This window comes from Pseudomyrmex gracilis, unplaced genomic scaffold (assembly GCF_002006095.1).
Source record: "Pseudomyrmex gracilis isolate BER0280 unplaced genomic scaffold, ASM200609v1 scaffold_48, whole genome shotgun sequence".
Lineage (NCBI taxonomy): Eukaryota > Metazoa > Arthropoda > Insecta > Hymenoptera > Formicidae > Pseudomyrmex > Pseudomyrmex gracilis.
In genome coordinates this window covers 1-13,286 of record NW_018020632.1, presented here as the reverse complement: position 1 = coordinate 13,286, position 13,286 = coordinate 1, and the positions used below count along the sequence as shown (strand labels likewise).

At 32.6% G+C, this 13,286-nt stretch overlaps 2 protein-coding genes across 3 annotated transcripts; one reads left to right on the top strand and one right to left on the bottom strand.

Annotated features, from left to right (window-relative positions):
* The first annotated feature begins 128 nt into the window (after positions 1-128).
* Positions 129-10,476, top strand: LOC109853475 (E3 ubiquitin-protein ligase AMFR-like). Of its 2 annotated transcripts, XM_020425629.1 has the most exons (10): positions 129-542; positions 629-1,043; positions 1,772-1,943; positions 2,786-3,113; positions 4,527-4,784; positions 5,141-5,296; positions 5,567-5,889; positions 5,983-6,376; positions 6,533-6,765; positions 6,924-10,476. In XM_020425629.1, exons 4-10 carry the CDS (start codon positions 2,835-2,837, stop codon positions 7,105-7,107), a joined length of 1,827 nt encoding a protein of 608 aa, XP_020281218.1. In that variant the 5' UTR covers positions 129-542; positions 629-1,043; positions 1,772-1,943; positions 2,786-2,834; the 3' UTR covers positions 7,108-10,476. The 2 variants fall into 2 exon arrangements, with proteins under 2 accessions (XP_020281218.1, XP_020281217.1); XM_020425628.1 differs by lacking the exons at positions 629-1,043; positions 1,772-1,943.
* Positions 10,477-10,736: 260 nt separating this feature from the next.
* LOC109853477 (dolichyl-diphosphooligosaccharide--protein glycosyltransferase subunit DAD1) lies at positions 10,737-11,430 on the bottom strand. Its single transcript, XM_020425633.1, has 2 exons — positions 11,100-11,430; positions 10,737-10,922 (listed from the first exon to the last, which is right to left on the bottom strand). Exons 1-2 carry the CDS (start codon positions 11,302-11,304, stop codon positions 10,792-10,794), a joined length of 336 nt encoding a protein of 111 aa, XP_020281222.1. The 5' UTR covers positions 11,305-11,430; the 3' UTR covers positions 10,737-10,791.
* Between the last annotated feature and the right edge of the window lie 1,856 nt (positions 11,431-13,286).

Sequence of the window (13,286 nt, the reverse complement as noted above, 5' to 3'; positions counted from 1 at the left end):
TATACATGTACATTACTACGTACATCACACGGCATTATACGAGGGCGCCACGAACGTCTGTCAAGCCGCATTCGCGATAAAACACACAGAAAGGTGTATCTTGGTGGAACTGCCGCGATCGGCGGATCGGACGTGTCGTGCGTCTAGTCTAGATACGGTCAGGTGCGGTCGCAGTTTTTTTTTTTTTCCCAAGATCGTGTGATATGCTGTATTGCCGCGGGTTCGGCGATTTTCGTCTCGGGTGTTTTTGCGACAACGTGAGTATCCTCGTGCGCCGTACGCCGTGCTGATCGATGCGGCGCGTCGTCCGTGTTGCGTCAGGCTTGGAGGTCTTCCATCGAAATTTCGTGACACGTTTACGATGTAGACGTCGTCCGACGGATTCGCGATAGCGGTGACGCGCATAAGGGGCGAGAGAATCAGATCCGAAGATAGACGTTTCATACTTGTGCGGATAAGAACACGTGCCTGGGAAACGAAAGACGCCGACGACAACCTCGCGGAAGAGAGACCGTGCGAAGGAAGATTAAAAGCGCCGCTAGGTTGGTTTCTGTTTCTTTCCCTATTTTTCTTATTCCTGTGTTCATCTATCCCTCTGAGAGTGATTGTCTCCTTCCTTTCCTTCCAGACGCGTTCTTCTTCAGTTTCGTCGAGAGAGAAACTCCGAAACACACTTTTCCCGTGTCGTTGCAATCTTGCTCTGGTGTTCTTTGGTTCTCTTTTTACGTTACGCACGTATATACCTCGTCGCACCAGCCGGTGTCTTCGGATTTTCAAATTCGTATGTGATCGATGTAGATACAAGTACACGCACGAGGGTGCAACGAGCAACAGCGACAAGTAATAAGCGAACACAACCGTTGCCAGCATTGACGGTTGGTTGTGTGTGCGGCATGTCTAAAGAAACTCTCTTCCTAAATATGTTCGCACTATCGCAAAGAAGATAATTTTATTTTGTTTCTTGTCCGGTTTCATCTTGTTTTGTAACTTCTGTCTCTAAAGATTTTTGTTGACTCTGTCTTTCTTTCTACAACATTGATAAGGTCAGTGGTCGAAGCGTTTCTGCAACATTCTTGTATAAATTTTCTATTTATATAGTGTCTGGTTCCTCATAAATACTACTAGTTTTTTTTTTTAGTGTTCTGTATCTTGGAATATTATTCGCATGGAGTATCGCTATATTGCTCAATCAAGTTTTGCACACACATTTGGTTTTTTTATAACTTACTATAAAATTTATATTTCCTCGAATAATATAAATCAGCAATTGTGCTAATGATCGTATAGAAAAACTGGTTCTTTAGCAAATAAATATTATTCATATAATAAAATTTGTGTAAAGTTTAGAAATGTTTCCTGTTGACATTTATTTTTTTTTTTGCGCACAACATTCGATATCACAGTGACATTAATGACTTATTTTATTCACGTTAGAGTACACTTAGAGTATCCAGAACAGAGTAAATTATTTTTTATCTCATTATTTAAGTGACCTTGATGATACATCCTGATTGAAATACATGTTTATTTACAAAACACAATCAGTTATCAGAAGTGTAACAACTGACGTGCTGAATTGCGAATAAAAAGTCTAAGGAATTCCGTGATATATCTTTGTTCTAATTAAACATCAAAAGTTGAAAATTGTAACGTTTTTTTTCATGTGCAATTCGCGTGAACTAGTGTTTACACACGGCGCCACTGACGTGTATTTAAAAGTAGTAAATAAATGAGTAAACTTTATGTAAAAAATCAGTTATTTATTTTACAGATAATAAACATCCGATAAATATCCGATTAATTATCGCGAGGTCTGTAATGAAAATTAGACGAGGTACATGCAGTTGAATTGTATGCTGATTTAATAGTCCCAGATAAAAAAGAAAGGAGTTCGTGGACGTACGACGGAATTGACCAATTTATACTTTCGAATACCAATGACGGTGTGTATTTGCAAGAGAAAAAGAAAAAGCGAGAGAATTTTTTAAGAATAATTTAATTGCTGAAATGTTGCGACAAACTTTAATTGCCAATGCGTGTCAAAGAAAATAATAATAATAATAATGTCATTCGACAAAACTCAATGTCATTCGATATCTGTTGCATAATGAAACGGATAATGTCATGTAAATAAGTAAAAATAAATTTGTAGTTAGCAATGTGTCGTAAGATTAACCACAAAAGAGATAAGGAAGTAAATTGGTGATTCAACAGCAGGTGTATTATTTAAAACAAAAAAAAAAAGATACAAACACACATATGTTTGCGTCGTCTGTATTCAAACGAGAAAATAAATTGTTTTCTAAATATCCGTGTTTTGTAAAAAAAATAAATGATATTGTGTTTTTTGTAAATAATTTTTAAAACGTATATATCTTGCATCTCTTCTTTGTTTCGCCCAAAAAAATTAATTTAATCGAAGCAGAGTTTTATATTGGACATTTTATACAAATATCGAATTGCCGTTATAACGGCGTAACGCGATTGTACGTGCGATATATAACACGTATATACATACGTGGCAATGTGCAAAGCCGAAGCAATCACGTGGATTTGTCGCATTCGACATTGCAGAAACTATGTAGTTGCCATAGGTGTGCTTTAAGGCGTGTGCTGACTGAATATATTATTATTATTGCTACATATCAATTTCAGCACAACGTTCACCTACTGTCTACATCTAATTTGTTTTTTTTTTTTTTTTTTTTTTTTTTTTTTTTTTTAAAGTAATTGAGCAACTGAATAATAAAATATCTATGTGTGATTTTGTCTGATTTAATTGCAGATTTAATAACCGTTTTCGCGACAACCGGATTTCTACAATTCTTCCAACCATGCCGATGGTACTCTTAGAAGGATTACCCGTTCCGACTCTTCGGTTGTACACCGCCATAAGTTTCGCCGTACTGTCCTGTTCCATATATTATGCGTCTCAGATAATCAAGGATCCGGCTTGGAAAGCGAATAACACGCACGTCGATATAGGCCCCGTAATCGACGGTGTGACCGACGTTATACCTTACGACGGAGCCTATACGACTGATCCCAGAAGTTACGGCACATTTCTTAAAGAACTTCTCGAATGTATGGCAACCGAACCTGTTTGCATCTGGGTATGACTTTTTAATGTTAATGAACACTTACGTCATCAGGACAAAAAAATATTTATAGATTATAGCGAACTGATCGTAGGTTTTTGCTCATCTTGAATATAAAATCTCTCATCGACATTCTCGTGTCTTATTTTCGCCAGAAGATGCATCAGCAAATACAACAATAACGAGCGATGACTCGGGAAAAAATTCACGCAACAGAATTGTCTAAGAACTTTATGTAACGATGTGATATAAATTTTCCGATCTTGGTCTACATAAAATCGATATTCGCTTCGGCTATTGCGACGATAACGCGCTACTTTCTTCCCATACGGGATGAGATTCAAACTTTGTTAATTTACTTTTCTATAATTACGTTTTCCAATTTACGTGTTCTGTTAAGACTTTATTGTTTACACGAACTCGTACGATTGCACGTCTCGCGAAATTGATGATTTGCATCGATCGAACAATGCAATTGGACAATTTTCTGCGAGTCTCGCGACCCGCGACCCACGACTTATGTGTAGACGTGGCTTTTACTGTGCGCGACTACGCAACTGTGGCGTAGCTATGACTTGGCTATTATTCATTTCAAAAGAACACATAGTTTAAAAACACGTAGTTCAAAAACATTTGCATAATTTGCGTTGCATGTAACGCGAGAGAAAAAATACTGCTTAAAGTTTTTTTAATTTTAAATACTTCCTATTAATATTTTTGAATATGTTAGTAAAATATGTGTGATTTAAAAAATTGCTTAAAGTAATATTATGAAAAAAATGTACATATACACGTCTCTCTGTATATGCGTTTGTTATATACATTTATATATACACATTTAGATTAAAATATTACATAAGTAATTAAACTTAAAATATATAATGGTGTTCTAAAAATATAAATTAGTTAATTTTTTCACGATTTTCTACGCAAAATGAAAAACAAAATATCTTGGTTATTTACACTTTGGGATAATTGTAATATTTCCACGTGTTTCGAAATTCTGGCGAGACATTGAAATAGAAAATATTGAGTCCTAAAAATAAATGGCCTTTCTCACGATTTGGCAATGAGTGAAGAGTAAGCTTTCGTTTTGACTGTTATCTGCATATGATAAAGATATACGTTTAGAGATTTTTATTTTAGCTTTACTAAAACATGTAAAAACTAAGCTTAAAACTTTTTAAACTGTTATAATATATTTTTTTCGATTTTATGCTAAAGAGAACTCTAAATATTATGCTAAAATATAAACAAATAAGTTAAGAAAATGTTAAATAGTTAAGTTTTGTGATAAGCATAACTTGAAACAACATTTACTTGCATTTATTTACATCTTTTGATAAAATAGTTTTCTAAAACGTTTAGAAATTATTTTGTTTCCAATATTACTATCGTTTATTTAACATGAGATAACATGATTTTCAGACTTTGGTCAACATGGTTTATTGTGTGCTGATTCATCTTGCAAAATTTATCCAAAAACTTGTGTTTGGTGAACTACGTGCTTTAGAGCGACAGCATTTGAAAGACAAGTTCTGGAATTTTATCTTTTACAAATTCATTTTTGTCTTCGGCGTGTTGAATGTGCAATACATGGACGAAGTTGTACTCTGGTTGGCATGGTTTACACTACTTGGCTTTCTGAGCCTTCTTAGCCAATTATGCAAAGATAGATTTGAATATGTAAGTATAGAAACAAAAAACAGCTCTATAATTTAAAGATCTTAGCCGTTTTATCTTTAAATAATGTATTTTTTGTACAGTTTATACATTGCGTAATTTGAATATAAAAATGTATTATTTTTAAAATATGTCTTTTTAAAATAAATTTAAAAGTCAATAAGTTTACAAATACTTAATCATGTTAATGATCTTGTCTTCAATTAACTTAATTGAGTTGTCGACTTAAAAAAAAAGTTTAAATGATTCCACGCTTCTAACATCGGCTGAAATGAGAACAAAAAACTTGAAATACTACGTAGAAATACTATATACGCTTGAAGTAATGTCTATGACATTTAAATATTTTTATTTTCTAGCTTTCCTTTTCACCTACTATACCAGGATGGAGCCATGCACGACTTTTCGCACTATTGATGACAATTCTTTTGCTCTCCGTTTTCATGATTTTATTGTGTATTGTTGGAGTTTGCTTCTTCATATCTTTCCATACTTTTGCCTTTATGATAGCTGAGGTAAGTGAGAAATAAGAGAATACGTAAGTCAGATATTAACTTTATAATGATTTACGTTTATTTTAGTAATAATTTAATATTATAATATAATTCAATTAAAATAGACCTTTCAGTCTTTGGACTACAGTTCGAGGTAGTTAAGTAGACTGCATCTACTTAACTACCTTGAAACTATAATCCAAAGGTGGAAGGTCTATTTTAATTTATTTATGTAACATATTACGGTTTTTTTTTTTTTTAAATTAAATAGTATATTTATTTTGTTCGCAGTGTATTTTACTCGCAGTCCGCACTGGCCACGTAATGATACGCTATTTGATTCATCTGTATGACACACGTGGCGCCGGAACTTCGACGCGACGCTCTTGGGACAAACGCGGTGCTATGGTTTATTACGCGGATTTGATTTCAGAAGTGAGTGTGCTGGTAGTTGACTTTTTTCATCACGTTCACATGCTTCTATGGAGCAACGTCTATCTGAGCATGGCGGCACTAGTGATTTTTATGCAATTAAGATATCTGTTCTACGAGATACAACGGAAAATTACAAAGCACAGGAACTATTTAGCTGTACTGAATCATATGGAGCAAAAGTACGTAACACACATTTTGTCGCATAAAGAATTCGTATTATCGAAGAAAGCTTTCATAATTAATCTTTTTTATCTTTTTTTTTTTTTTTGTAGTTATCCAATGGCGTCAGGAGAGGAGTTAGCCGAAAACTCTGATAACTGTGCGATATGTTGGGAGAAAATGGAAACCGCTCGTAAATTACCGTGTGAACACTTCTTTCACAATTCGTGCTTGCAATCCTGGTTGGAACAGGACACATCATGTCCTACTTGCCGATTGACTTTAAGCATGCAAGCGAGTCACAGAGAGAACGCACCGGAGATACCACCCGAACAACAAACTCCTACTCGAAGCAACGGTCATTTCTTCCTATTTCTCGACGGATCGAGATACGTGTCTTGGTTACCCAGTTTTTCTGTCGAAGTCTCGAGTAACGCTCGAGGCCTACATGGTAACATTACTACCTTGGCACACACCAATTCTCAGATGAATGCTATGGCAAGACAGGTATACTGTATTATAAAGTTGTTTTTACTGATTTTATCAAATTTTAAGTAGTTTAAGAGGTTTTATACAATAAGTTTTAATTTCTAACATAAAAAAAAACACGTGTTAGTACAGTATAAACAAAACAAAAAAGATAACATGATAAAACTTTCTTAGGTTCAACAACTTTTTCCTCATTATCCTCGCAATATAATCTTAGAAGATCTTAGAACAACCCGATCAGTTGAATGGACAATTGAGAATATACTCGATGGGGTATTAACAATACCACATCGCTTAGTCGAAGAGCTACAAGCAGAATCCGTCCAAACGCAAACTAATGTGGCGAATAATATGCCCAGCTCCTCAGTTCAAAATTCAGATCCTATACTTGATATTCCAGCCGACAGGTAATAAACATATAAAATATTTAGATATTAAGTACACGAAATATATGTGTGTATAAATAAATTTATATATTGTTATCATATTAATAGTTTTCATTATATATTTTTTGTAATAATAAATTTTGGTTTAAGTTTGTTTTTCTCTTATTATGTGTTTTTAGCGGAGAAGAACCTTCAAGTTTCAGTGGACGTTTCTCAAAATCATCCGCCGAGAGAGAGCTTATACTTCAGCGACGGAAGGAACATCTGCGATTAACAGCGCGCAGAAAATATTTGGAAAAGCATTGGAAATCTGAGAACGATTCAAATTCACAGCTAACTAATACTGAAAATACTACGTCCTAGATGTAAGCAGACGTAAGAGACGTATTAATATGATTTCAAATTTAGATCAGAGAGCCTCACAGCTAACGCGAAAGAGACGTTGGTTTTGTTGTTTTTCTTTTTGTTTTTTGTGTTTGAGACAAGATTGTGGACAACTTACTCTCCTTGCTGATGACTGATCATTAAATACAGCAAGAGTATATCGATCTCTTTGTGTATTTAATAGCGATCTTAAATACTCCAGAAAAATTGGTAATTTATTGAAGTTACAGTCAAGAGACGATAGTAATTTTGCTAAGAATATCGAGAGGTTGTGAATGATATACTCATAAATGATTATTAACATTTGAGTTAGCTATTCGATGCCAAGAGTAGAAGAGTAACAAATGAGCCGACTGAATTACAAAAGAAAACGAAGTCATAATCTTTACCTAAAATCTTACTTAAATAGATATATATAACACACTCTAATGAAATAACATTGAAATGAGTCAAGGCTTTAAAATACAAAATGAGATAACAAGAAAAGGAGAGCCGAGAAGAGCCGAGAAGAGCAAAAGTTGACGCGTAAAAATATATCGATTTATATATATAAAACGCATATGTTTTGACATTATTCATCAAAATGTGTGACAAATTGAAAACATCCCACCTAATATTAAATAAGTCCGTATATTTTTTGTTTACGCCAACATCTGCTGCGTTGGCTCTTATCGACACATTGATAAAATTTATCGATCAAATTTATCGAATGTCTATGTGATGATGCGCGAAATGTGTACTTGAAAAATGGTTCGAAGATACAGTCATCGGTCTTTTGAACAAAGTCTGTATAAATTGTCGTCCACTCTCTAACAAGTAAATTATTTATTTTAGAGCATTTTATTGTTTTGTACCATATCTTTGTAACCTGTAAAACGATTATTTTACAAAATACGGAATAAATTATTTTTCTTTAAGTTGATCTAAATTTAAAAGACTTTGTTTTCATTAAATATTTACAATCTGCGAATAAATGAAAGTATTTTTTTTTTTTTTTGACTAATTATACCAAGATCATTTTTTGTTCTACGTATCTTTAGTGCCATAAATTAATTAAAAGTGACACGTGCCAATTCACAAGCGTGGATTCAGTTATGCTCCTCAGAGCTTTAATAGCTGTTTAATAACCAATGTGGAATGTTTAATGATATAATATATAAAAGATTCTTGGTTCTGAAATATCACATTTTATGTTTATCAGAGACATGCTTATACACTACGAACAAATAAGAGATAAAACATTTCCCTTAATCTGTCAAATATTTCGAGAAAAATATACTTATTTCTTTGTGTTTTAAATGTATATTTACTCTGAGTTAAAGTTTCTCACACTAGTTCTTGAACTTTAGGTTAACTATATATTGTATAAAATAAGCGAAGTTGTTTCGCACAAATGCAAAAATTATATAGTAACAGTGTAAATCTTGTATAAAACTTAGTTTCATACGTAATAAACGGAATTCGGAAATTTGTTTGACATTTATCGAGAATTTGTTTATTCACAAAATGTGATATTTAACAAGTTTATTTTACGACATATTTGAAGTGTATAGAAAATAAACTTATAACCATTTAATTGCCTATTTTGTTGACACAAAATATAAAATATAATTTTTAAAACGTTATAAAATATATCTAGCGTTATTGTAATTGATTTTAGTAACTAAAGCTTTCTAGTTTCTATCACTTGCCAATATTGTGAAGAGGATTAATTAGGAAAACTTATTGTTTACAAGTTTCCGAATTCTGACGATAAAATTCTAATAATCTAATTACATTTGGATATATATAGTTATATTCTTAATTATTATATAAACTTATTTATATAAAGTATCTCAAAATTTGCAAATAGACAAGTTTTTGACAAACTAAATTCTAGATGATAAAAGTTCTTATTATAATTCGCAAACAATTGTAAGTGCAATTGACGAATAAGCGATTGTTTGACTATAATTTGTGATCAGTTCTCGATTATATTTCAAACATTGCGCTTTGAAATAAAACATGACAAAGAAATTTTTAATTAGTTCGTCCGAAATATTTCTTTTATTGTAAGTAGTTTAGTCGCAAATTTTGAGGTACTGCATATATTACTTATCTGTCAGTTTTCCTAGAGCAAGTTTAATGTGTGAAATATTAGGGTGGCTTTTATTTACTCACGGTGAACATTTTTTTGAAGTTTTTTTTGTGACACTCTTGAGAATGGTTCCAATTACTAAAAAAAAAAAAATGATCTGTGAGAAAGTTCAAATAAGGGGAAAAGGGTCGAATAAGGGGAAAAGAAGTCTTTGATTGAATTTTTTCGAAAATCGTACGAAAAAAAGTAATAGATGATAAAATGTACTTCTGACCTTTTGTTTAACGTATTTCTCGATATAATCAATAAATTGGGAGACGATCGATATTTAAATACAATTCATTATGCATTTAAATAATTTGTTGTGAGGGTGCCGCAAAAAAAATTCGAAAGTCGAAAGTAAGAGCCATTCTAATGAAATATTTTTATATTTCATGATTTAGTATTTATTTTTTTTCATACTGTAATATAACGCATTAACTTATATATAATTCTGTTGGTATCAATATTTATATACAGCTTCACACTCTTAGCTTGTTTATGTGATAGAATTTAACACATTTACCTATGTACATATAAACACAGATGTACTTCTAATAAGCAATGAGAGAACTTATTTTATTAAATGCCGTCAACATCTATTGTTGTACTAAAATTGTATAAGTAATCAACAGATATTTATTTTGATTGATCTCTAAGTTACGTATAAATAGAAGAAAATGAGTAACAAATTTTATTGCAATTTTTATTTGAAATAAATTTCCACAAATACGACAGAGGCCTCCACACATTAAACTTTCACATATTCGTCATCTTTTTTATTATTAAAAACTTTTTCTCACAACTACGTTAATAAATGGTAGATTTCAGAATTTAATTATTGTGCTTGACAAACAAATACAGCACATTGTTGAAACAAAAAAGTTTATTCTCATGAATTGCTTCTGTGTATAAACAAACACTCTGTATGAAAAATGGGTATTTTCATAAATGAGCTTTAAAATATATATTATTCCTGATAGATATGGTAACATATATTTCTGGTTTAGAATATATTTAAAAACAGTTTAAGAAAATGTTTTCCTCCAAATCTCTCACACAAGTTACATCTTTATAATATAGTACATTTTTTCTTAGGACCTTTGTAAATATAAGATATAAGAGTGTGTCCTATAAATTTCCTATTATATATCAATGTAATATCTATTCCCCTACTTGGCATTGTATTCAAGAAGACAAATAAAATATCTTATAAATTTATTGTATATATACATACATAGTTACATTATTTATTTAAATTCTATATTATTAGAAATCATCTGTGCTCTTTAATAATAAACAAGAAATCTAAAATATCAAACCCATATGTATTACAAGTGAGAAGTTTGAAATTAGAATAAAATCATGGAGAGAGAATCACATCTGTGTTCATTAATTTTATTCATTGATTAAATTGTAATTTGTATATATGTGAGCCATATGAGTACAAAAGCACAGAGCATTTATGTATCAGAAATAATTTATTCTCTAATGTGTAAAGTGTAATATTTATATGATCTGTTTTTTTTTTTTATATCACATATTCTTCAACCAATGAAATTCATTATAACAATATGTAGAATAACATGTGCAAAAATGAAGTCTGCAAATCCTCTTTCCGGACTTATGCCGTGGAACTGACTTCTGTTTTGTGGATTGACTTGCAATCGAAGACAAACTGGAACAAAATACGCAGTGAGCTACTGACTCCGAAATATCGAAGCATAAATGTGCAAAATTATCCAAAATTCTATATGACGTTTCTAGCAATTGTAAGTACAATTGTTAAAAAAAAGCTCAATTTATGCGAGTTATAATAAGGCAATGCAGCAAGTGTGTAATACACTGTAATTACCTCCTAGAATAAAGCAGGACACGCAGGATATGAAACCGCTCAGGAAACTGTTGAAAGGAAACGTGCCCACGAGACAACAATATACGAATTGAATAACCCCCGTCAGGAACACGTACAACAAGTACGCGTCGATAATTTTAAGTTTCTTCGGCGTGGTTTTTCCGTACTCCAACCAGAATTTATGCAATACTGTCAACGCAGTCATTTTTGACAACGTTCGTTCGAAGCACCACAAGAATGTGAGAATTTCTCAACAAAATCTTCTGTAAACGTTGTCAAACACCGGTGACACGCGTGTGACACGTATACATATGTCCATGATGTAAAGCCGAGAACGCACGATAAATCTTCAAAGCGCAAAGAAAACTCAAGAAAACAGCATTGAGGAAACGAGCCAATCACAAACCGATATTCTGTCAAATAGTAAGCTACGTTCAAAAGGAACTTGATGATGAGAAACCCGACTCTGAACAATGTTACAAGTTCTTCGTTCTTCGAACGCCGCGACATCTATGTTTTGTGAACTACATGAATAAAACTGATATCTTACCGATTGATTTGGTTCTGTTCCGTGTGCGCGCGCTTTGCCCGCGCGCGTCGATTCTATCGATGTTTCGATTATCGAAATATCGCGCGCTTCGATACACTTGAAAAAGCGGGCAATCATGGCGGACGCGCGACGAGGAGCGGAAAACTACGTTACACGTTTCTCTCGCGATTACTGTTGTTTCGCGCGCGAATATCGATTGCATATGCGTGTCGTAAAGCGCGTCGGGTGTTCGTAGTGACGCATAATTAGTATCGCGCGTATTCACTCGTAATCGTCGTAATCAACGAGTAAAGTTGTCTCGCGGCCGATTGTTCACGCATCTATAAACGCGCGCGAAAAAATCGACCGACGCGGGAAGAACTTCTTTCGAATTGGTTCGTATTTTTCGTGATTATTATTATGTCTCGCGCGCAAATATGTTGTGCGAACAAATAGGATGTTCCTATTGATACAAAATTATCATCGCGCACTCGCTGATATCGGCAAGCTTTACAGTGCGATTCGCGCTTTTCGCGGAACTCGGAACGAAATTTCGCGTGTTGCCGCAACTATACGATTGATTGTGACGCGACTGTAAAAGAATAAGACTTTACGGAACAGAATGAAGTGTAATCAAGTAAGTACTATTGCCTTAGATCATCGTATATTTTGCTATTGTCATTAGATATTAAAAAATTACTATATATTTCGCACTTCTACAGATGAATACCGAGCAGACGAATATGCCGCGGACGTCGATTTAGTTTGTCTCGAGAAAAGTAAACTGGCCGATTTGAAAGAAGAATAGAGGATAAAATAAAAATCTGCAACTTTGCACACAACATATATGTGATTGTCAAGAAGATAAGAATTCAGCGAGCAGCATCAGAATTCATGGAGTGAGAAATCAGGTATCATCTCCTTTTACATCACTTGCTGCCACTTTATAAATCTAATTTTTTTATTTTTTTAATTTTTAACACTATATATACATATAGATACATTACAAAATATATAAAAAAATATATATATACATTAAGTTATTTATTTTAAATTATTAAAGTTATTTTAAATAACGGTGCACAAGTATATAATGTGTGAAAAGTTGCAATTTCAAGAAGTGTTGCAATTTCATTTTCTATTGTTTTATTAATATTCATATGTCGTGGATGTTACAAATTTTTCAATTTTCATTTTACAATTTTCTTTCTTTTTTTATACGGTATTACAATATAATACAATACATAATAGATACATAATTCAATGCAAAACATTTACTTACATCAATGATTGTGGTAAAATTACATTTATTGTATATCATCCTCTTCATTGCACAGAGTAATTCTGTGAAGTAAATTGTATTTAATATGTCATGATTTTTTTATACAGTTCGTATCCTTTCTACTATTTCATTCTTTTACATGTTTTACACAATAAATGTAATTTAACCTTACATGTACATAAATATACTTAAATCTTACATCTATATGCATATGCAGTGATTTATATAAATCAGTGCAGATGCATTTTCACTTATTTTTAAACCTATCCTATTTACCTATCTTACTATTCTTATTAATTAGCGCTTTACATTTGTATTCCTACCTCTATAACCCTAACTTAAGAAATTCTTAACATATACTTCTAATTCCTGCCTA